Here is a 24,576-nt window from a genome sequence, read left to right as displayed (position 1 = left end):
TGACATAACATTATCTTGGGGTTTCAATGGTCATGTGCAGCCTTGGTGCAAAAATCTTTAAAACAATGAATGTATTTTGGTTCTCCAAGTCTCTTTTCTGAGCAAAGGCCATTCTGATGCACTTTAATACAAAGGCACAGGGAGAAAGCCCTCCACTTGCCAGGAAAGGGCAACGAGGGGAGGGGGTGGATGGGTTTGGATGGAATTGTTCTTGAGACAGAGGAGTGGCGGAGTTTTTTTCCTCTTCTTTCTCAATGGGGTAGGGGGGGCTGATAAGTCTCGAATTTCAGCGCTCATGGGGGTCGGGGTTGGACTCACGTTTTGGGATAAACTAAGATTCATAAATGCGCTAGTGAACATAAAACCGCGGAGCTCTGACTGACGCGGTGGGTTCTGTCTGTGTGTGCCTGGCGTCGGATCCTCCCAAACACATCCACTTCCACACTCCCCGCGACTCGCGAGCACAGAGTTGCCGCTCTGCCGGGTCTTCGGCGACTTTCACCCCTGAGGACCTGCATGTCTAATCTTTAGACATGTTCAGATTAGTGGATTCACGGACTCTCCTGCTACTTGTAGCAACCCAATGCGTTTTGCTGTCCCTTGTAAGATGTCAACAAGAAGATGACCGTAAGTTGGAGTTTTTCACATTGAAATTCAAAGTATTCTGCTAAAAAAAATTGTACAGTGTTGCCATGGTGACTTGAGAGGAAAGTTTGGAATTGGACAGTTTGGTTTGCGCGTTTCACCTATGGACTGTGGGATACCTTTGCTCATTGTAAAATATAAGACCTGAAGTATATACAGTATGCTTAAGTCTAAGTCTGCATATATTCAAAGATTGAACGCAGTCTACACTGTCACTGCAAACAAGCGATGCGACGCACCAGAGCCTTCTGTTTGTAGTGCGTCAGTCACGCGCAGTGCTGACAGAATGACAGATGCTGACGTTCCGCGACAGGTTAACACACTGAAACGCTTGTTTTTATTAGTTTTCTACGTTTAAACTTATAGAACAAAATCGTTACATTATGTATGAATGTATAATTATTATTATTTTTTTACGTATGTATACGTTTTACAAACGTTACTAGCAACATGTACGAGCACTTTCTGCTGAATAGGATCAGTGTCATGATACAGGGAATAAACATTTTCTTCTCTCATTACCTATCACTTTAATATAGATTCCCACATGACAAAACAAGTTTCTGATTTAAAACTCTTAAAATAGTTAAGTGACATCGTTTACGTCCAGAATTAGGTTACTGACAGAAAAAAGCAAACTATCTAAAAGTCCCTGAACAAGTATGATTTCTTACTTGTAATGCTAGAAAAAGTTCAAAGATGATAAAGCAAACCTGTTTTCAATACTGGCCAATCTTAAATAGGCCTATGTGTTTAAAATGTGGAGGAAATATTGACAATCTTTGTTCTCAGAGGAAATTCTGTCTCGATCTAAGGAACCCTAAATGATGCCTAAATTCAAATTGTGTGTATATGTGTGTGACAGAAGAGGGTTATGTGTAACCATTTCAGCATTATTAGGACTAATCTATATATAGAGGCCATTAATATCCAGAGCTGTTTCACTCAAGATTAGGAGCAAAGGTTCCTACAAGGGTTCAAACGGTGCACCATTAGCACATGTTCAAAGTGGTTGGAAAGCAAAAAATATTCCGGGTTTAGTTCAGGGGATTTGGCGTTGATTAAAGGAGATTTGGGGAACCTGGTTTGGTGGGTGGAAGAGGAGGGGGTTTCTAGAATGTTGTTGGAATGGCCAAAACATCACACTGGCAACCTCAAAGGTTCACAATGAGAAAGATTATGAACACTGTAAAAAAAATATTTTCAAGATTTGTTATCACAACACTTTTTTCTTTTGTCAAATCAACTTAATTTATTTAGTTGAGATAACGTATTATTTTGAGTTTCTGATGATTAAATGAACCTTCTTCATTGTATTAACTCACTTTTTCCAGTTCAATCAACTTAACATTTTAAGGCAACCAGGTTACTTACTTTTTAAAGTTAAACCAACAATATTTTTTTTACAGTGTGTGATATTTGGTAAACTTTGAAGCGATAGAAGAAAAATCACCCAAATGATATGCTCTTTCTATGAACAAGGACATGTTAATTACACTGAACTTTGGCTGGCCTATATTTGCAGAAAAGTGGATTTTCCATATTTACAGAATTAAATGGCTATAATTGCCTCATTCATGTACACTAGGGCTGCTGGGAGTTAAATTACAAGTCAAATTACACTTTCATATGAAAAAGCAAACACTTCAAGGAGTTATGTGTGTGTGAGGGCTGTCCTTCCCTACCCACGAGGGTGTGTTTGCCCTGGTGGTAAGTGAGACCATTAGATCCAGATGGAGCTTTCAAGATGGGTGTGTTTGCATAAGGCACCAGGCTGTCAATGCAGCCCTGTCTGTGTTTGAGAAAGCCCCATTCATGGCTAGTTTTGTAGATTTGGGGTTCAGTTACAAATCCACAGACTACGGGAGCCCACATTTTACACCTGGGTGTCAGATATGCACCCTGCAAATATTGCTTGCTAGTGTTGTAGTATAATCATAATGTAACACGATGTGTGCCACGAGTTGGCCACAAATTTGAAAAAAAAAAAAAAAAAATATATATATATAATAGAACATATTTTAGATGCATATATAATAGGAAATATTATATATATAATATATATTCTAAAATATTTCTTAATTATTAGGAAGCCCTTACAACTAGCTTTTTTCAGGAAGGTTTTATTTTATTTTAGTCTGCTTGAAGATGTGTCGCTCACCTGTCTCTTACCCCCATGCACTCCATTCTGTCGCCCCCTTCTGGTGGCTGCAGAGGAAGAGTTAGGCAGCTGCATCCAAGATGGCCAGCTGTACGCAGACCATACTGTATGGAAGCCAGAACCATGCCGTGTCTGCGTGTGCGACTCTGGGGCAGTGCTGTGTGACGAGGTCATCTGTGAGGACCTGAGAGAATGTGCCAATCCCATCATTCCACCCGGAGAGTGCTGTCCCATCTGCCCGGCTGAAACCGACGAGCCTATCGGTCCGCTCTCTGCTTATTCTCCTCTTTTTACTTATCATACCTGTCCCGCTAGCTGTCTGCTCTGAGTTCTGTTACTATGACAACAATCTCACATACCACTAAACCTATTCAAGTTGGTCATGTGATTGGGTTCAGAACTCAAAGCAACATTCAAAGGGGAAGAAAGCAACACTTTTAAGTTTTGCGCTTGCTGTCTATGGCTAAAATGGGCCCACTTTACATTTGACTTTGATAGTATAGGTTGTTGTCTTTTTACAGAAAAGAATGCAATCTTTCCACCAGTTAGCTGTGGAATCTATGATTTTTAGATAAGATATTTGGTCGATACTACAAAAGAGGAAATTTACAATTAATTACAGTTAATTATACTACTCACAAATAAGCTTTGAGTGAACTTATTTACACTTTAGTCTCATAATACTTCATTCAGAGGACGATTTGTCTTTCTTCTATAATATAATAGCATTATAGTATATTTTATTTATACTTAAGTACTTCAAATAGATCTATATGAAATTGAAAAAAAGAAAAGAAAGTGGACTCACCTTGGCCATAGACTGTTTAAGTTTAGGAAAATCTGAAAAATAAGATTCTTTGAATGAGAAGTCATAGCACTACCTCTTTCAAAACAACCCAATTAACAAAAAAAAAAAAAACTTAGAAGTGTTCTTTCAAACTTTTAATGCACTTTCTGTTCATTTTCAAAAAAAAATATGTTTTTTTGCTGCTCTACAGATATACACAATAACAAGATGAACATAGTTGTCAAAAACAAAAAAAAGTTGTACCCAAACATTTTAATATACTCTGTCTCACTGTAATCAGATCATGGCACTGATACAGAATGAGTTTTCTCTAAATATTTATTAAAATGTTTTTAATTTGCAGCATATAGCCTAATAATGCTTCTAATATTAAACTATAATGCACATCATGTTTTAAACTGATCCTCAGCTTGCACTTTAATATTCTGCTTTTAACAATTTAACCGATGCAGATTGGGAAGAGAATGATGCTGTTTTGGTACACGGCCTAGTGGGGTGCCGTTGAGTTAGCTATGTAGTTTCAACAGGGAATAGCTGTTCATTCAACACCGAGTGTCTGACTGGTTTACCGTCCTCATTATGAATCAGAATCAGCTGAATGCTTCATTCACGGATGTTTTTTCCTGACCCTTTTGTGACCCCTAGTTTTTGATAATGAGCTTGCAGTGTTGCAATGAATGAGGCAGATAATCTGACTCCAGACAGACTGTTATTCTGCAACATTGGTTCTTAGATATATTTTTGAATACTTGCTAATTGATAGAATACATGTATGCATAGTCCTTCTGTGTCTAACTGTCAATCTTTATTATATTCCCTTTCATCCTGTGACCTGATTCATCAGAGTCAATTGGTGCAAAGGTGAGGTCTTGACATGACTTATTCACTTATCAAGGTCATTATTTAAGAAATACCTAATATTCTTAAGATTTGGGTGTTAAATAAGTTATTTATTACTGTCCACAGGGACAGAAAGGAGAACCAGGCGACATTGCAGATGTAAGTAAACAACTTTGTGTTTTGGAATGATTTCACCAAAGTTGCTAAATAATATTTATTTATTTGTTTATGTAGGTAGTTGGACCAAGAGGACCTGCTGGCCCAATGGTGAGATTATAAACACTCTTTGGTAGATTTCTGAATAATTTGTAATGCTGTGTTGCGTTTCTCCACTAGGTGGCTCTCCTGAACGTTTATTTGCCTAAAATTTTTCACTTCATAGATTGTAGATAGTTTATTGTTGATAAATGATCTACAGCTTTAATTTTTGACATTTTGTTTTTCTTTCTGTGATTTTTAGGGACCCCCAGGAGAGCAAGGAACACGTGGCGAGAAAGGACCTAAGGGTGAGAAGGTAAGACATTTTTTCTTTTCAAACTGTTTTTTTTTTTTCTCAGACTTGTTAGGTAAAGTGATGTCGAACCTTATTAGTAGTTATCCGGGTACATTTAGGGGGCAGTAGACACACTCTGCAGGAAGCTGTCATGTGAAAAGGCTTTAGTTAATCTGTTCACTCTCTTTTTTTCTTTTCCACTCATATGCCCTGTTTCCCCCCCTCCTCTTAGGGAAATGTTGGCCCAAGAGGAAGAGATGGCGAGCCTGGTACACCTGGAAACCCAGGACCCCCTGGACCTCCTGGACCACCAGGACCTAATGGACTTGGAGGGGTATGTCTCTCCTTTTTCTTCATCTGCTTGCTAAATTTGTGTCTGCCTATTTCTGGATTACTGTAAGTGTGTTTTTTGGTGTGTGTTTAGAACTTTGCTGCTCAGATGGCTGGTGGTTTTGATGAGAAGGCAGGAAATGCTCAGATGGGTGTGATGCAGGGACCAATGGTAAGAAAAAACAGTGTTCCCACACTGAAAACATATATGAAATAACATTAAAAGGACATGGCATACGTTATCACATCGGTTTTAAACTCAGTTGGAATTAATCTCACATTTGGTCAAGTTTTGACCAAATTAAAAAAGTAAAGTTTTAAAGTACTCAATTTGGCTTGGCTAAAATGAAACTTTAACAATATGTCAGAACAAATATTGTGGTTTTTCAATTGACAAACTGCCCCCTTGTGGAATGGTCTGGATAGACATAAGCTGCATTTGTAACATACAAATAAAAAAAATAATGCAAAAACATGCACAAATGAATAAAACACCTGAAATTTCAATAGTTAGGATTGAGATGAGCATAGGCCTCTATTTAAGATGCTTTGTTGTTGTGCTTATTTCTGTTATTTCAAATGAATCCATCTCCAAACATTTTTATTGAAATAAATGATCAACTCTGAAACATTCTGAACAGCTTGTAACAAATGTGGTTACTTAAATTGAAATTACACACAATGAAACAAATCATAATTTTTCAACCAGACTTCAACCAGCTTTGAAACATAACCTATAAATAAATGGAAAATACATCACTCTCAGGCTGTTTTTGTTTATCTGAGTCAAAGTGGCCAGTCTGCATTTAACTTTATCATTTTCTACAGGGTCCAATGGGTCCCCGTGGTCCTCCCGGTCCCTCTGGAGCACCTGTACGTAAATCCACACTTATTCATGTTCATATAATCATTCCATATTCCCAATTTATTGGAAAATAACAGAAGCTACCCCATTGATGAGACAGATATGAGTAAATGTAAGCACCCACCATTGGCAACTCCTAACCGAACACTGTCATTTATTCCATTCCAGGGCCCACAAGGTTTCCAAGGCAACCCTGGAGAGACTGGTGAACCCGGCCCGGCTGTGAGTGTCCCAAATCTTGCTGGTTTAGAGCACAAGCCTACACATATGACACATTCATAAACACATCGATATACCCACATACATATCACATGGCTCACACTGACTGATGACACATTCATGTGCACATTGACAATGAAATGTTTTTACAGACAAATGCAAGTTTAATTAACTAGTAGCTTAATTAACTACTGGTTTATTTTAGGGTGCCATCGGACCCCGTGGCCCATCTGGTCCTCCTGGAAAACCCGGAAGTGATGTGAGTAATTTTTGCCACTGGCTTAATATTCAACCTATTCCAAAGTGAAACTCGACAGATATTAACTAATAAGTCTATGCCCGTTCTCTTTCCAGGGTGAGGCTGGCAAAAATGGTAAGCCTGGTGAGCGTGGACCCCCAGGGCCTCAGGTAAACAGCCAGCATGCAACAGTTTTGGTCACTTGTTAGTATTCTGATAATGGTCATACAATCTTATATAATCACATTTTTACAAAGATGCAACATTATCATTGAATGTTTTGTTTTTCGGTTGACAGGGAGCCCGTGGATTCCCCGGAACACCTGGCCTTCCTGGAATCAAGGGACACAGAGTGAGTTTCAGCGGAGACTGTAGTCATTTTTCTGTTTGTTTATTTCTGTATGCATCTAACATCTTGATATGAATATGTTTGTAGGGACACCCAGGTATTGATGGAGCTAAAGGAGAGTCCGGTGCTGCAGGTGCTAAGGTACAGAAAGATAAAAAAACACATTTTTTAGCCAAAACACCCAACTTTTACAGATAAACTCTGTAAAAGTCACATGCACTGTCTATAGTTACATACTGCAAAGGGATGTACACTACCATTCAAAAGTTTGTGGTCAGTACATAACACATGGACTTTAATCATATATTTAACAAAAGGCCTGTAAGGATATACTGCACACAGGTTTCACGGGACATCAAAATTCGAACAGACATTTATTAAATTGATGTAGTTGTAAGGCATTACTGTTTGAAGATCTGCTTTGAAACAATATATATATAATTTAACAATTTAATTTATTATTTAATGTAATATTTCTTTTCTAAATATATTTTATATGGTAAATATTTACCTTTGAGAGACTTTACCTTTGATTTTCCCTATTAAAATGTTGCCTGTTCATTTACACCAAACTCTTACAGATAAACTAAGTAAAAGTCTTTAATCATTTCTGACAAACGGAACATATATATATTGGACCATATATATTGAATAATGTCACACTTTATATTAGAGATGTCTTGAACTATTATGTACTTATATCAAACTATAAGTACAATGTACTTTTTGTGTTCATATTGTATTGCAAAACACCTTTGCTGCTATTAAGGAGGGATACGGGTTAGTTTAGGGATGGGTAGTTTGGTGGTACGGGTAGGTTTAAGGTTGGGTTACAAGGGAAGGGTCAACAGTTTAATTATTGCTGTAATTACAGAAAAGAATTACATGTGTAATTACATGCAGGTAATTAGAATAGTGCAATGTAAAATCATGTATGTACATAGTAAATGCATTGTATCAGATTATTAATTTAAACGTTAGTACATAGTAAAGAGTATAATTTAATTGATTTGAATTTATTTGATATATAAAGATATTTCAAACTATAAAGACTCTGAGATACTCCTAAAGACACCAGACCAATGTTAAGAAACATTGAGGAACATGTTAACTGCGCAGATGCTAAATGGGCTTATTCATTTTACTCATTTCTCAGCAAATAATGCAACAGGAAGGTCTAATCAATCTCCTCTCTTTTCCTCCAGGGTGAGGCAGGTTCGAATGGTGAGAGCGGTGCGCCTGGACCAATGGTGAGTGCCTAAAGTCAGAAATGGCCTGATGATTCAATAGATTTCTGACACTGAAATAGTGCATCTAACTCTCTCCATCCTATTTTCTTTTTTGTCTCTCAGGGTCCACGTGGTCTGCCCGGTGAGAGAGGTCGTCCTGGTGCAACTGGTGCTGCTGTAAGTGAACACTCAGATAACTGGCCTAATTAAGAATACTAGACAGTATATGATAAAAATTTGTGTTGCTGATGGTGATTTCAAACTATAATGATTCTGCTTATGTCTTTCCATAGGGTGCCCGTGGTAATGATGGTCTGCCTGGTCCCGCTGGTCCTCCTGTAAGTGCATTTCCTCATTTCCTCAAGTGCAAGTTCTCACATAATTTGTTTTTACTTCATTAATGCGATGGCTAATGCTAACTAATGGTAAACCCATATGGGTTATGTAGAGATATCAAGATGGTCAATTGTCGATATATATATTAATTAAACTTGATAGCAAATGATTTCAAACAGTATTTACTAAAATTATTTCAGCAATATTAATAAATTCTAAAAAAGCAGAAAGTGTGCATCATCCACTTTCAAATGAAAGATTAACATTAAAGGGATGTGCAGGGTGCACAAGAAATAAGCATGACTCTTTGATTATTTGTTGGTGTTTCTGTCCTCAGGGTCCTGTTGGTCCTGCTGGTGCTCCAGGTTTCCCTGGATCCCCTGGTTCTAAGGTAAAATACCTGTCATCTACAGCACTTCTCTGTGAATTCCTTCCCATTCTTAAATTTAAACATTCGAAGTGTAATAAATCCCATTAGCCTTGACAATGAGATGTGTTCTTTACTCCTGCAGGGTGAAGCTGGTCCCACTGGAGCTCGTGGACCTGAGGGTGCACAAGGACCCCGTGGAGAGGCCGGAACACCTGGATCACCTGGACCTGCTGGTGCATCTGTGAGTAAACTTACAGATAATATTACAAGCAAAATATTTGTGTTGTTTTGTCATTGTATACAATATATTTAACACTTTGGATTTCAATGGTTACAATCAGTTTTTAAATATTACATGTTTACTATTTACTATAGGGTAACCCTGGTACTGATGGTATTCCTGGAGCCAAAGGATCTGCTGTGAGTAAATAAAATAAAATACGTTTTTGCATACAATTTTTCATGCAAACTTTAACACTCTGGTCACACTGTTGCAGTGAATCTAATATAAACAATAATTTATTGTCCTTTGCAGGGTGCTTCTGGCATTGCTGGTGCCCCTGGGTTCCCAGGACCCCGTGGCCCGCCCGGACCTCAGGGAGCTACTGGACCTCTTGGGCCTAAAGGACAATCTGTACGCAATCATATTCTGAACCAAGCTCTCAATGTTTCCCAGACATCTTTAAATTATTTCATATACTTATTGAAAACACTATTGTATTTATACAGGGAGACCCTGGTATTCCAGGATTTAAAGGCGAGGCTGGACCCAAGGGAGAGCGTGTAAGTAACCAACATCCCACTTATCATCATGTCCTTTCTGTTGTATCCACTAAAGGCTGTTGCTCATAACAATCAAATGAAATATTGTAGCAAACTAATCGGGCATATTTTTATCCTAATTGCACAGGGCGTTGTAGGACCTCAGGGAGCCCCTGGGCCATCTGGAGAGGAAGGAAAGAGAGGACCAAGAGGAGAGCCTGGTTCTGCCGGACCTCTTGGACCCCCTGGAGAGAGAGTATGTGTCATATCCTAATTAGTTTTACTGATTCACAGAATGCTAAAGAACCACACTAATAAGTCCATATGTGTTCTATCTCATTAGGGAGCTCCAGGTAACCGTGGATTCCCTGGTCAGGATGGTCTAGCTGGAGCAAAGGTTGGTGATTTAGACTCAAAGTTACTCAACTACCCAACACATGTATTTCCTCCTCATTTTTGTACTTAAATGTTCTGTCCTATGATAGGGTGCACCTGGTGATCGTGGTGTTCCAGGTTTGACCGGACCAAAAGGAGGAACTGGAGATCCTGGCCGCACAGGCGAGTCTGGTCTTCCTGGAGCCAGAGTGAGTCATTGTGGTATTTCTGTGATTTATCTGATTTATCAGATAATCATAATTCATAATTCACAATCTGAAATTGAAGCTTTTATGCTGGTTGCTTTAAATGCTGTTCCTTCCTCTTACAGGGTCTTACTGGACGCCCTGGTGATGCTGGACCTCAAGGAAAAGTTGGAGCACCTGTGAGTATCTATACAATTTAAAGCACTTTTACTGTCACTTTAAAGAGTAAAGAGTAAAAGTAAAGAGTTACAGACTGCAAAGAGATGTACGCTACCATTCAAAAGTTTGTGTTTAATATGATTTTTTTTTGTAGAAAGAAATTAATATTTTAATCTAGATTCTCTTTAATTCCCACAGCTTCAGAATTAACGGGTTTTAAAACATCAGAATCCTGAAAAACATATCACAACTTCCACAAAGTTTTTAAGCTGAACAGCTGTTTTCAACATTGATAATAATAAGAAAGGTCACTTAAAGGGATACTCCACCCAAAAATGAAAATTCTGTTATCATTAACTCACCCTCAGGTTGTTGGAACCAAACAGTTGTTTGGCACCATTGACTTCCATAGGAGAAAAAAAAATGCTATGGAAGTCAATGGTTCCCCACAACAGTTTGGTTCCAATCGCTGCATATCATCATAGTTCAGGGCAAACTTTAGTGCTGAAGATGTTTTATTCATTGTAGGGTTCTGCTGGTGAAGATGGACGCCCTGGTCCTCCTGGGCCTCTGGGAGCTCGTGGTCAGCCTGGAGTGATGGGATTCCCTGGACCTAAGGGAGCCAATGTAAGACCATTAGATTATTTCTGCAAATGAACTACAAGGGTTCATATTCATGTCCTTAAAAGTTGGTGGGAAATGTATGTGTTGTACTGAAGGGACTGTATCTCTCCTGTATCTCACAGGGTGAACCTGGAAAAACTGGAGAGAAAGGACTTATTGGACGACCTGGTCTTAGAGTAAGTCCTGTTCCAATAGACAGGCAGATCAAGATTTTGTCCCCCAGATATCCTCAGATTTGTCTCTCCTTATTTTGCTTCCATTAGGGTTTGCCTGGTAAAGATGGAGAGACTGGAGCTGCTGGTCCACCTGGCCCTGCTGTTAGTATTTTGTCACATCACATTGCCTCAGTTTTTGCTGTTAATCAATAATATTAAAGTCCCATTTGTAGTAATTTCTTGGATTTTTTAATTAATTGTGATTTCATTTTGCTTTAAGGGTGCTGTTGGTGAGAGAGGAGAGCAAGGTCAGCCTGGTCCATCTGGCTTCCAGGTACAGTTTCACAACACAGCTAACTGTGAAAGAGGGTTAAAACTGCACTTTTTACATTAATGAAACTGAAAGAGTGTTATTATCAGTTTTTTTTGTTGTTAAATATTTACTCTCTTTTTGCGCAGGGTCTGCCAGGACCTACTGGAGCCCCCGGAGAGCCCGGTAAACCTGGTGACCAGGTAAGGATGACTTATTTTTTTTTTTATCACAGGTATTTATTAAAAATCTCTATTTGTGCTATTGTGATGTTATTACTGATTTTAATGACTTTCTTCCTCTCTATAGGGTGTTCCTGGAGAGGGTGGTGCTGCCGGTGCCACTGGACCAAGAGTGAGTTCCTATCCGTAACTAAAAAGATTCCCAATTTGCACTCAATGCAAATCAGTACTAATTACTATTTAATCATTACTTTGCACAAAATAACTCTCTCCTGTGCTTCTCTCAGGGTGAACGTGGATTCCCTGGTGAGAGAGGAGGCGCTGGCCCTCAGGGTCTCCAGGGACCAAGGGGACTTCCAGGAACTCCCGGAACTGATGGACCAAAGGTCAGACCCAAACCACATCTGACTGAGATTGTGCTCCACTATTCAAAATAAAATCCATAAACAGTCAAATGAATATACACTACCATTTGTGGTCTCTTATGCTCACCACGGCTACATTTATTAAATCAAAAATAGTAATACAATAAACAGTAATATTGTGGAATACAATTTCAAATAACGATCTTATATTTTAGGATATTTTATAATATATATGAAGAGTTCAGATGCAAAAGCCTCTAAGTGCCATTTGAAATTTTCTTCTTTAATGACGATTTTTATCAAACTTGTATATTTAAGTTCAGTAATTTCACTTAAATGGCAATGATAATTACCTATTAATTGTTATTTAAGTGAAATTACTGAACTTAAATATACAAGTTTGATAAAAATCATCATTAAAGAAGAAGTGATGGAAATGTGATGGAAAATCTGATGGAAAATCTGAATATTCAGCATAATTATTATGATAATCATGATAATCTTTCAGAAATTATTATAATATCCCGAATTAGTGCTCAAGAAACATTTATTATTAATATTTAATATTTTTGTGAAAACTGTGACCAGAATACATTTTTTCAGGATTCTTAATGCATATAAAGTTCAACAATTAATGAAAGGTTCAGTTATTTGAAATAGTTCAGTCTTTTACATTGTTACAAAATATGTGTCAACCTTGATCATTTAATGCATTCTTATTGAATAAAATTATTAAATCCATACTTGTATTCCTCCAGTAGTATATATGCATATACATACACACACACACACACACACACACATATATATATATATATATATATATACATATGAAGAGTTCAGATGCAAAAGCCTCTAAATGCCATTTGAAATTTTCTTCTTTAATGATGATTTTTATCAAACTTGTATATTTAAGTTCAGTAATTTCACTTAAATAACAATTAATAGGTAATTATTATTGCCATTTAAGTGAAATTACTGAACTTAAATATACAAGTTTGATAAAAATCATAATTAAAGAAGAAAATTTCAAATGGCATTTAGAGGCTTTTGCATCTGAACTCTTCATATACACAGTAACTGAGTTACAGTAACTATGAAATAAATATACATTTGTTTAGCTATTTCTTTAATATTTTGTATGCATTTTACAGCATACCTACCTACATTTTTCAAAGCACAATTTTTTAACTTATAGTTTTATAGTATTTAACTCAATAACTTATATTTGTATAATTATAATTGATTATTATAGCCAATCTCTCAAACTCTAATGTCTCTGCTTGATTTCAAAAAGGGTGCAATTGGACCAGCTGGTAGTGCTGGATCTCAGGGCCCTCCCGGTCTGCAGGGCATGCCTGGTGAGAGAGGAGCTGTTGGAATCGCTGGAGCTAAAGGTGACAGAGTAAGTGTCTTTAGAAATGGTACAACCCCTCCTCTCAGTGATTACATCAACCTAATGTCATATTACTTATGAACAGCCTACTGAATGATTAAATGACTTATGGAATGTCTCATTTACTAGGGTGACAGTGGAGAGAAAGGACCTGAAGGTGCTCCTGGCAAAGATGGTTCAAGAGTAAGTGCTACATATTCAGCATATGTAAAAAAATAAATTGCTTCTTTTTTTAACCCATAATAAGTAATGATGTTTCTGTCATCTTTTTGTCAGGGTTTGTCTGGTCCAATTGGTCCACCTGGTCCTGCTGGTCCAAATGGCGCAAAGGTGAATGTCTCATCTCTGGTGTCTTCCATCATTGATTGAATGCTGAAATTATTTGAGGAGATTGTTTAATTCACTATTCTTTTTCTTCTCTCACAGGGTGAAACTGGTGCCATTGGCCCAAATGGTGCTCCTGGTTCTCGTGGTGCCCCTGTAAGCAAAACATTTGTTAAATTTTTATTAACTGTGATTAATGTAATTTATTAGCATTACAACTAGACAGCAAAAAGAAGTTCTATTGGAATTTGTGGTTTTGTCAAGTGTACAGTTTAAAGATAATCTTCAGTTTTCTTCTTGTTTATTATACTTTTGTCATCATGTTAGGGTGATCGTGGTGAGATTGGTGCACCCGGACCTGCTGGCTTTGCTGGACCCCCTGTAAGTAGAAGCACTGTTACAAAATGCCTCAGTTTTTCTGCAGTTATGCAATTGTGATGGAATATTAAGACTGTCTTTATCATAAAACATAATTTCCATTATGAATGTATTAAAATAAATGACATTTAACCATGCAACTTAAAGAAGCTGTAAAAAAAAAAAACAACTAATTAATAATATTGTCAATATAAAGGGATATTTTGTGAGACACAGATGTTAATACAGTACAAATATACCCACTATGACCATTATTCATTGTATTATGCATTCCTTTTACTTGAAAAGATTGAAATATCTTAAGATTTAAGAGCATCATAAAAGGCAAATAAAATGATAACCAAAAACGATGTGCCAATTAATGTAATAATTCTCACATCTATTGAACATTCCACTGATTTGTTACAAAACTCAACACTCTTTTGTTATAATGTACAAAATGGACAATTCTCTGTTGCTACAGTGAAAAAAATGATTATTCATAATCTTTGTCATTTTACTTTTTTATTTGGATTTCTCAAAAAGCCAAGTGGAAGGTGAAATAATCGATTAGGGATCGTCAATTTAGTATTTAAGCTGAAATTTAGAGAATTCAGTTATTATGAGAAAGCCAAAACTGATTACAACCTTTCATCTCTGTCTCTCCTTAGGGTGCTGATGGTCAACCTGGAATTAAGGGAGAGCAGGGTGAGGCAGGACAGAAAGGTGATGGTGGAGCCCCTGGACCCCAAGGACCATCCGGAGCACCTGGCCCAGTGGTATTCAATTACACTGATATTCAATTGAAAGAGGCTATTTTTGACATTTTTTTTACATCTTTGTGATTGTCTGCATAAAAAAAATGTTTAGAGTGTAGCATAGTGCATCAACTTTGTGCTAATTTTACTTGGATGAAATGATTATACTTGGCTCATTAACTGTTTGATTTCAGGGCCCAACTGGTGTTACAGGACCCAAGGGAGCACGTGGAGCCCAAGGAGCCCCTGTAAGTTACTAAATAAGTAAATTAGTCATCATGTGTAATAACTTTCCATTTTTTTAATATTTACTAGTTCTTTTGAAAGACTGTGTTGATTTTTCTAAACAAAAATATGTTCCTCATTGTAGGGTGCCACTGGTTTCCCAGGTGCTGCAGGCAGAGTTGGAACACCTGGCCCAAATGTAAGCCCCTCAAAATCAGACATTTCTCTGTGGTTCCTCCATAATTACTTTAAAATGATAGACTAGACTGTACTACACAAATCTTTTTTCACTCATTTTATCCTCTCAGGGTAACCCTGGTCCTGCTGGACCTGCAGGTGCTCCTGGTAAGGATGGTCCTAAGGGAGTTCGTGGTGATGCCGGTCTCCCAGGCAGAGCAGGAGATGCTGGACTGCGTGGACCTCCTGGTGCACCTGGAGAGAAGGGAGATTCTGGAGAGGATGGTCCTCCTGTAAGGCTCAGATTCACACATGCCAATTTTAGCACCCAAGGCACATTTTGGTTCCCAATCCTGGTCCTGGGGACCCACAGCTCTGCACATTTTATATGTCTCCTTTATCTAACACACCCAGTTCAGTTCAGAGCTCTTTCTTAAGGAGATGATGATCTGAATCAGGTGTGTTAAATAAGGAAGATGTACAAACTGTGCAGAGCTGTGGGTCCCCAGGACCAGGATTTGGAAACACTGTTCTAGTGTATTCAGCACCATGTCATTTTTTCCTTACTGTATTCCTAATTTTTCTTCTCTTGCTATTTCCTGTGTAGGGTCCTGATGGTCCTTCTGGCCCTGCTGGTCTTGCTGGTCAGCGTGGTATTGTTGGTTTGCCTGGTCAGCGTGGTGAAAGGGGTTTCCCAGGACTCCCAGGACCCTCTGTAAGTAGATAAACCCATAAGAAACATAATGTCCACTTGAAAATCTCTAATTTTTTACTTACATTTTAGCATAGACTTTAGTGTTTATCTATCAGATCAAGACAGTAATTAGTATACCCCTGGTTCCCAGACTGAAATGCATGTTTGAGCTGCTTTAACTGAAAGCAACTCACACTGACATAATTTAAAATATGTCATTGCCAGTATTTTCTTTCAAAATGCACACCAACAATGTTTTTTTTTCCTACGGTAAGTTTATAAAAGCTACTTAAATATCTTAATTGTACTAAGGTCTAATTCTGGCTAAATCCAAGCCTTGTCTGTGAAACCAGGCCATTAAGTTTTAATACTTCTTACATATTTTTAACTTACATACATGTAAAGGTGTTTTCTCAAAATCATTATTAAGTACTGATGGTTATATAATTAGATGATGCAATTTCCTAATCTAACACTAATGATTTCTACCTCAGGGTGAGCCTGGCAAACAGGGAGCATCTGGTTCTTCTGGTGACCGTGGACCTCCTGGCCCCGTTGGACCACCTGGATTGACTGGACCTGCTGGCGAGACAGGACGGGAGGTAAAAAACACATACATGAAAACATGACAAAATCAGAACCAAACCAGGCAAAACTAGACTGGATTCATCTGACTCAAAGGTAGCTATAAAGTGAAGTTCAGATTCCTCCAATATATAGGTATAGTACAACCATATCAAGACCAGATCTCACTCATCCGTTCTGTTTGTCTTTAGGGTAATCCTGGATCTGATGGTCCACCTGGTAGAGATGGTGCTGCTGGTGTGAAGGTGAGGAAACAAACAGACAAACACATAAAATATATTTTTATTGCTCTCTGATCTTTGTAAATCACATTCAATCAAATACATAAATCTGCTCTCTGATCTTTGTAAATCTTTGTAAATCATGTAAATCAAATACATAAATCACAAGAAATTTCATACAAGTAAACAATATATTCCTTACCACATACACTGAGGTCCAAAAGTCAAGTTAACTTTTTTTTGTTTTTTCATTTCTAATTCATTTCATTTCTAATCTAGTAAGGGTGGTTATTTGTAAAAATGTCATTTTAAGCAATTTCTCTGTCTGTAATGTTAAAAATGGTGTCTAGTCCACTCACAGATGGAGTTCCAGCCAGTTAAAACACGAAATGTTTTTTCCTTTGTTCTTCTCTAGGGTGAGCGTGGTAACACTGGACCGATTGGTGCTCCTGGAGCTCCTGGTGCCCCTGGTGCTCCTGGCTCCGTTGGTCCAGTTGGCAAACAGGGAGACAGAGGAGAGAATGTGAGTACACACTTGAAGAAATCCAATTTTCAATAATATAAACATTGAATCTTCTGGACACAAGAATGCATGACATTTGCATCTAGGGGAAAGAAACACAAAAGCAGTACTATATTTACTGCTTGCATGACAACTAATGCCACCATTATTCAAATCACCAATGATGACAATTATGTTTACCTCAATTCTGACACTCTTAGTTAAAAAACACCATGATCACCATTATATTTTATATGGTCTCATATTTCAATCAACAAAACCCTACTAATTGTGTTAATCAAAACACATTAGTGTTACATCATTTCCCCTAAGAACAATCACATGTAAGATTAATTTACAAGAGACCATCTTTAGACCATGCTTTAGCAATGTTTGCCACTTATATTACATGAAATATTTATTTATTTATGATGTATTTACCATCTTGTTTACTTTCTTAAGGGCCCACAAGGACCTGCTGGCCCCCCTGGATCAGCTGGAGCAAGAGGCATGGTTGTAAGTACCTTTTAATAAGCTTGTAGAACAAAACAGAAAGCTAAAACTACACATTGAGCTTTTAAATCCTCAAAATAGCCATTTTCAAAATATATTATGCTTACAACATATAGCTAAGAAAATACTGTGAATTGACCAGAAGAGTTCAGATTCTTACTCCTAAACTCCATTTAGTTAAGATGCAAACATTGTCCTTCATGTGGTAACATTTAAATTAACTGGTTTTATTCAAATTCTGTCAGATCTATGAAGTCAAGAACACACATGACAATAAAAGTGATTAGGAAATTGTATTGAATAAATTGCGATTCAAGTTGATAATTAAGGGAGCAGCATCAGGAAACACTCACAGTTTAGTACTGGGAGAGCAGAACTATTCCCACCAAACAAACCATACCTGGCAACCTCTTGTGAATGGACAAGAGATGGAATTAGACAATTAAAATGCTTAGAAATCTTTATGAATAAATGTGAATTAGTTGGCATTGGCAATACGTTTCAGTTCAGATGAGTCTCCTGACCATTCCTGAGCACCTTGAATTTAGCAGAGAGTCAGGGGACCGCAGCAGCATTAGGGGACGCTCACACGAATTAGGACTAGGAGAGCTGAACTTTTCCCCCCAAACAGACCATAAAGCAACCTCCTGTGATAAAAATAAATGAAGGATGAATTAAGCAGCCAGTAAGCGCATCTAGGGGCAATGTAACTAAGCAGAAGAAAGACAAGTAAGATTTAGTAGATGAGAATTTCTTTTAATTGACTCACTGAATATTGACTGTTTACTATGTCTTTTTAGAGCTGTGCCACAGCAGAAATTATTCAGTTTGCATTAATTGCTATTTACTAACTATCCATCACTGCAAGCTGCTTGATCTGTGCTGCATTGTGCTAAATCACTGCATGTTCATTGCACGCAGTTGCCAATATGATCGCATGAGCCCAGCAAGAGCATTTAAATAAAAATGACTAGATAACCCCAAGCACACGGATAGCATTACAGCATGGTGCCCACATCCTGATAGCTTTTAACAATGAGCTTAAAAAGAAACTTAGCTTAATGAATACTTTCAGAGATGAATAAAGAGTGAATACATTGAGTCCTGTTTCAATATTGTAGATTGTATTGAGAGCGAGCAGTTAGGAGCGAACTGAATCTGCTAGGCATAGAGCGTAGCGTAGTCATTAGCAGCGAAGGGAGACGAACAGCAGATCAGCTGAGCAGATCGCTGATGAGATGTCGGCCGATAGCTTTAGTAGCATCTTGACTACTTGGCCTGCCTGACTCTCAATTTAAACATGTTATTTATTTAGTGTCACATTTAAAGTCCCCATGAAATCAAAATTGACTATACTTACTTTGTTTGCCTAAATTGATCGTTTTGTGGTGAACAATTCATACATGCAAGTCAATCCACACAAAAAAATGTTTTGGCTTCATTATCTTTAATCAAATTTTGAAAATGCCCCTCCCCTCTGCATTGGAGGACCTTGCCCGATGACGTAGGCTTTACGGTTTGGGTGTCTCCTTAACATCCATAACCACGCCCCTCCAACTGACAGCTGCTGTGTGTTTGCGAGCGCGGAGCGAGCATTGATTGACAGCGTGTGTAAACTTGCGTCATCCTCCACTTCAGAATGAAACACCCATTTTTCTAGATCCAATCAGGTGCTAGTTGGAAAAAAGCCACGCCCACTATTTTGCCTCATTTAGTATTCCGTTTCTCTCGGAAATACGTCACAACACTGGAGAAAAGTTGTTTGCAACTTCCGGTTCACGGGGACTTTAAAGTAATTTTGTGGCTTTACTTATTTACTCAAATGTTGATGGACCTTTTCCATTTCTCTGCTTCAGGGACCCCAAGGACCTCGTGGTGATAAGGGTGAGGCAGGAGAAGCTGGAGAAAGAGGTCAGAAGGGACACAGAGGATTCACTGGTCTGCAGGGTCTGCCAGGACCTCCAGTGAGTCTCATTTACAAGTCTTAGTTTTCACAAACAGGCTGTAATGGTAAAGCAGTGACATGAGATATGCTAACATCTCTGTGTGTCTCCTCAAAAAAGGGTTCTCCTGGAGACCAGGGTGCTGCCGGACCTGCTGGACCAAGTGGCGCTAAGGTGAGTGTCTGTTCTGCTGTCTCTAACTTGCTGGCTGTTGTATTCAACTTGCTGAAAACCACAAATTAGAAACTTCAATGATCAGATGGATTACTAATGGTCTCTTCAACCCATCTTATTTGCAATAGGGACCAGCCGGACCTGTTGGACCAGCTGGTAAGGACGGTTCTAACGGTCAGCCTGGACCCATTGGCCCACCTGGACCTCGTGGACGTTCTGGAGAGATTGGCCCAATTGTGGGTGACGCTGAAATATTTTTTTACAGACATCAAGTTTGATGTACATATCAATATGAAAAGAATATGTCTGATCAATTTTTCTTCCTTTCTGCTCTCTAAAGGGTCCACCTGGTAACGCAGGACCTCCTGGTCCTCCTGGTCCCCCTGGCCCTGGCATTGACATGTCTGCCTTCGCTGGGTTGGCTCATACTGAGAAAGGACCCGATCCTCTGCGTTACATGCGTGCCGACGAGGCCTCCAGCTCTCTTAGACAACATGATGTGGAGGTGGATGCCACACTGAAGTCAATCAACAGCCAGATCGAGGACATCCGCAGCCCAGACGGATCCCGCAAGAAACCTGCACGCTCCTGCCGAGACCTAAAACTCTGCCACCCTGAATGGAAGAGCGGTAAGAAATTAAGAAGAAGCGATTCCGATTTATATTTTACATTAGGAGAATATTCATATACACCATGACAGAGCTTCCAAATGCTCAAAACAAGGGGTGTCCAATCAAGTAGTGATGGGTCATTCATGAACCATCTGTTCGTTGCGTCTGTCACATGACAAATGAACGAAAGACTTGGAAGGTAAAGTAAATATTTCACTTTTATTCACTTTCCTGCTGAGTTCAGCTCCAACCCCACTTAAACACACCTAAGACAGCTAATCAATGTCTTACAAGGCATACTATAAACTTCCAAGCAGGTGTGTTGAGGCAAGTTGGAGCTAAACTATGCTGGATCTAGTTTGGACACCCCGGCTCAAAACAGTCAAACACACTTGCTTGAATGATTTGCTCACATTTGTTCATTTGAGGCACATGCTGTGACTGAGCCTAGTTTCGCCCATGTTTTTTTTTTTTTTTTTTACATTTCTGTCACTTACATATGGACATATGGAGTTCACTGGCACTGTCGCTTTTGGTTGGGTTTTAAAAGAAAATGAAATATTCAGTTAAATTATCGATTTGACTGCACTGACATTATCGAATGAGAACAAAACCTGAACCGAGATGAGCTGAATAACGGCACAACTGTCTTCTGAACAGCTGCTTAAAGCTGAATTGAACTTGTTTCATAAATAATTTATGTACTTTACACAGTTATTGAACTGAAGTCAACCAACACCGATCTGAATAATGCAACTATTGTCTTTTTAGAGCTTTTTACAGCAGAATTTTTGTTTTATCTCCTATTTGATGAAGTTTGAAGTTATTTTTTCTGTTTATTACTATGAAGCTGCTTTGAAACTACTTATATTGTATAAAGCACTATATAAATACAGGTGACTTGACTTGAATGTTTGGTCCCAATCCACAGGTGACTACTGGGTTGATCCTAACCTTGGTAGCAGTGCTGATGCCATCAAAGTGTTCTGTAATATGGAGACTGGAGAGACCTGTGTGAAGCCCAGCACTCCCAAAATCCCACGCAAGAACTGGTGGAGCAGTAAGGGCAAGGGGCTGAAGCACGTGTGGTTTGGAGAGAGCATGAATGGTGGATTCCACGTGAGTATAATCCTTTCATTTTGGAGATGATCGCTTTAAATTTCAGTTAAGTGACCACAAACAAAAAGAAATCATAAAAAGTCTGTTTGAAAAAAGGCACATTTGGATTTGATTATGAAAGTTGTTCCAAAGCCACCCTCATGTGGTTGAGATTACAGCTGGTTTGGGGAGCTGTTCACAGTTCTGAATTCCTGTTGGTCCATGGTGCTGAAAATAATCAAATCAAAAATCAGCAGGGACAAGTAGCAATGCTGAAATACTCCCTCCTTTTCAGTTTGCCACAATCTATTTTCTAGTGTTACATTTAACTTTTCAGTGATATTAATTACCAATGAGATTGATAAATTTGTCCCCCTTTTCTAACAGTTCAGCTATGCTGATAGCAGCCAGACTCCTAGTACTACCAGCATCCAGTTGAACTTCCTGAGACTGCTGTCTACTGAGGCCTCTCAGACCATCACCTACCACTGCAAGAACAGCGTGGCTTACATGGACCAAGCCACAGGAAACCTGAAGAAGGCCGTTCTGCTGCAGGGCTCCAATGATGTGGAGATCAGAGCAGAGGGCAACAGCCGCTTTACATATGGCGTGGTTGAGGATGGCTGCAAGGTGAATCAAAACATATAATATACTTTTCAAGCATGCTGGCTATGGTTAAAAAAATACATTGTAATGAAATTATACACACTACTGTTCAAAGGTTTTGGGCCTGTAAGCTCTTTTCTAAAGAAAATAATACTTTTATTCATCAAGGAAGCACCAAATTGATTAGAAATGACAGTTAAGATATTTATAAAGTTAGAAAACATTATTTCATATAAATGCTGATCTTTTGAACTTTCTATTTATCAAAGAACCCTAATAAAACATAGCATGCTGCTGTCAATATTTATAATAATAATAAATGTTACTTGAGCACAAAATCAGCATATTAGAGTGATTTCTGAAGGATCAGGTGACTGCTGAAAATTCAGCTTTGCCACAGGAATAAATTACATTTTTAAATAGAACATTATTTTAAATTGTAAAAATATTTCACAATATTTACTATCAACTTACATGTCTTTTTTTGCTGTCTTACAGAAGCACACTGGTCAGTGGGCCAAGACTGTGATTGAGTACAAAACTCAGAAGACATCCAGGCTGCCCATCGTGGACATTGCTCCAATGGACATCGGAGGAGCAGATCAGGAGTTTGGAGTGGACATTGGTGCAGTCTGCTTCTTGTAAAAAAAAAACACATGTGGATTGAGATAAGACATGGAAAAATACCAATGACGAGCAATAACTGTGAGGATGCAATACACTCTCCAAATAACGAAATATGGAAGAAAAGAAAAGAAATCTGAAAATTGACGAAAGTTTTTTTTCTCTAAAACACAAAAAGTCGTGCTGTCCATGTTTAGTGTGCAGGAAAACCATCGCTAAATGGGATTGCCCCAAATAGTCTCTCCCTCTGAAATCCAGCCATGTTTCCCACAAGTCCCCAGTGCAGCGCCCTCCTCCTGACGGGAGCCAAGAGGGGGACAGAACAAGTGAGCGCAACAAGAAGAATAAGAGATTCAATGAAAGACAGAAACATGGCTTGATGTCATCACATCCTGCAGAAGGTGGGTGGGTGGGTGATGCTGTACAGCGTCATGGCTGGATACCACAGTAGTCCCTCCCACTAAAGAAAAAGGCCATACCCAGTCCCACTCCACCGCTCCTTCTGCCTCCTGACTGTGACTCAGAAGAAAACATCACATTATGCAAGATTTTGTGAAATGTTAAACCTGAGGAGGGAATAAGTTTATATTTACTGTGTATAATAACAAAAAAAAATCTTGATTCAGTCTTTACTGAAGCAGCCAGATCTATATATTTTCACAATTATGTGTTTGTGTGTGTGAGCATGTGCCTATACACAACTACAATTTTTTGGGGAAAGTGCAGTTTCATTTCTTTCTTTCTTTTTTTTTTTTTTTTTTTTTTGTAAATCAATATTTTTTTTCTCATGATTGCCCAAACAAGGAAGTTTTGGACCTTTAACATAACAGCAAAAAAGAAAAAAATCTAATAAATTTGGAAAACATCTCTATTTTTTGTTTATTTGCATGATCTTCATTTTTCAAGAAAAGCTACCTCACACAAGAAAAAACAAAGTTAAAATCTGGATGTGAACGAAAGCAGCCTGGGGTTCGAGAAACTTCAGGAAGACACCCCGGCCCGGCTCAGTCCATCTTCAGAAGGTGCTATTTGTATTGATCTATCAGTCAGTATTTCCCAGAATTCCCAGACCATCCCACTCCCTAACTGGCCTCATTCAACACACACAGCCTGCTCAGAGGATGCGGATCTACACGGGATGATCAAAAGACAGAGGGACTCTTTTGGCAATGCCGGAATTTTGCTCCCAAAGGATCGCCGTAGCACTGAGCAGGATGTGTGTGTGTATGAGGGTGTGTATATTTTTGTTATAATTAATATTATTATGATCTTGGTCTTTTTTTGTTTGTTTGTTCTCTCTGTTTGGTTCTGGTTTTGTTACGATTTTAATTAATGTAAATTGAAAATAAAGGAAAAAACAAGGAATTATGAAGTCAGATTTTAATTGTGTTTTTAATCGTCATGAGTACAAAATGTTAAATGTGTGGATTTAGAGAACAAAATCATAGATGCATTGCTTGTTTGCATTAGTTCCGTGTGTATGCACTGTATTTTTGTGAATTTCCTGGAATAGAAGCATACAGGGTATCAGACACAAAGGCTTGCACAAGTACTCGCATACACCCTGTCTGAATGAAAGTCAACAAATTCAGAAGTGACTGTACCTTTAGAAGACATGTTAGGGTTCCTTGAGGATATAATGTTCCAGCAAGTCTTCTTGATCAATTGCCAAAGAAGCATGTCAATAATAATCAGGAAGATTTTCTTACCAAAGTGATAAAATGTTGTGTTGCATTCTCCTTGCCTG

The 24,576-nt window shown here is 38.4% G+C and overlaps 1 protein-coding gene and 1 long non-coding RNA gene across 3 annotated transcripts; one reads left to right on the top strand and one right to left on the bottom strand.

The window, feature by feature from the left end:
- Positions 1-302: 302 nt before the first annotated feature.
- On the top strand, positions 303-24,201 carry col2a1a (collagen, type II, alpha 1a). Of its 2 annotated transcripts, XM_039677982.2 has the most exons (54): positions 303-627; positions 2,860-3,069; positions 4,459-4,475; positions 4,581-4,613; positions 4,689-4,721; positions 4,915-4,968; positions 5,180-5,281; positions 5,372-5,449; positions 6,106-6,150; positions 6,311-6,364; positions 6,567-6,620; positions 6,716-6,769; positions 6,898-6,951; positions 7,036-7,089; positions 8,154-8,198; positions 8,301-8,354; positions 8,471-8,515; positions 8,851-8,904; positions 9,026-9,124; positions 9,259-9,303; positions 9,419-9,517; positions 9,613-9,666; positions 9,794-9,901; positions 9,989-10,042; positions 10,131-10,229; positions 10,352-10,405; positions 10,914-11,012; positions 11,132-11,185; positions 11,273-11,326; positions 11,445-11,498; positions 11,624-11,677; positions 11,784-11,828; positions 11,944-12,042; positions 13,319-13,426; positions 13,547-13,600; positions 13,694-13,747; positions 13,844-13,897; positions 14,069-14,122; positions 14,770-14,877; positions 15,051-15,104; positions 15,227-15,280; positions 15,390-15,551; positions 15,866-15,973; positions 16,447-16,554; positions 16,729-16,782; positions 17,174-17,281; positions 17,723-17,776; positions 19,630-19,737; positions 19,837-19,890; positions 20,019-20,126; positions 20,231-20,519; positions 21,433-21,620; positions 21,987-22,229; positions 22,704-24,201. In XM_039677982.2, the coding sequence occupies exons 1-54, from the start codon at positions 534-536 to the stop codon at positions 22,848-22,850; spliced, it is 4,476 nt and encodes a 1,491-aa protein (XP_039533916.2). In that variant the 5' UTR covers positions 303-533; the 3' UTR covers positions 22,851-24,201. The 2 variants fall into 2 exon arrangements, with proteins under 2 accessions (XP_039533916.2, XP_039533922.2); XM_039677988.2 differs by lacking the exon at positions 2,860-3,069 and having other exon boundaries at positions 304-627.
- On the bottom strand, positions 13,420-14,838 carry LOC148973736 (uncharacterized). The gene is made up of 3 exons (XR_016146527.1): positions 14,747-14,838; positions 14,052-14,120; positions 13,420-13,895 (listed from the first exon to the last, which is right to left on the bottom strand). It is a non-coding gene; the product is annotated as an uncharacterized LOC148973736 (long non-coding RNA).
- Positions 24,202-24,576: the final 375 nt, after the last annotated feature.

The sequence above is a fragment of the Pimephales promelas genome, chromosome 14 (assembly GCF_988280905.1).
Source record: "Pimephales promelas chromosome 14, fPimPro1.hap1.1, whole genome shotgun sequence".
NCBI lineage: Eukaryota > Metazoa > Chordata > Actinopteri > Cypriniformes > Leuciscidae > Pimephales > Pimephales promelas.
Note: the sequence above shows the minus strand (reverse complement) of the source record. Positions and strands in the feature narration are given on the sequence as shown.

Bases quoted from the DNA above. Each gene is read 5' to 3' on its own strand.
- col2a1a (XM_039677982.2), top strand. From the start codon at position 534: ATGTTCAGATTAGTGGATTCACGGACTCTCCTGCTACTTGTAGCAACC. The intron at 11,678-11,783 runs GTAAGGATGACT...TCCTCTCTATAG, and splicing joins CCGGTAAACCTGGTGACCAG to GGTGTTCCTGGAGAGGGTGG. The intron at 14,878-15,050 runs GTATTCAATTAC...GTTTGATTTCAG, and splicing joins CCGGAGCACCTGGCCCAGTG to GGCCCAACTGGTGTTACAGG.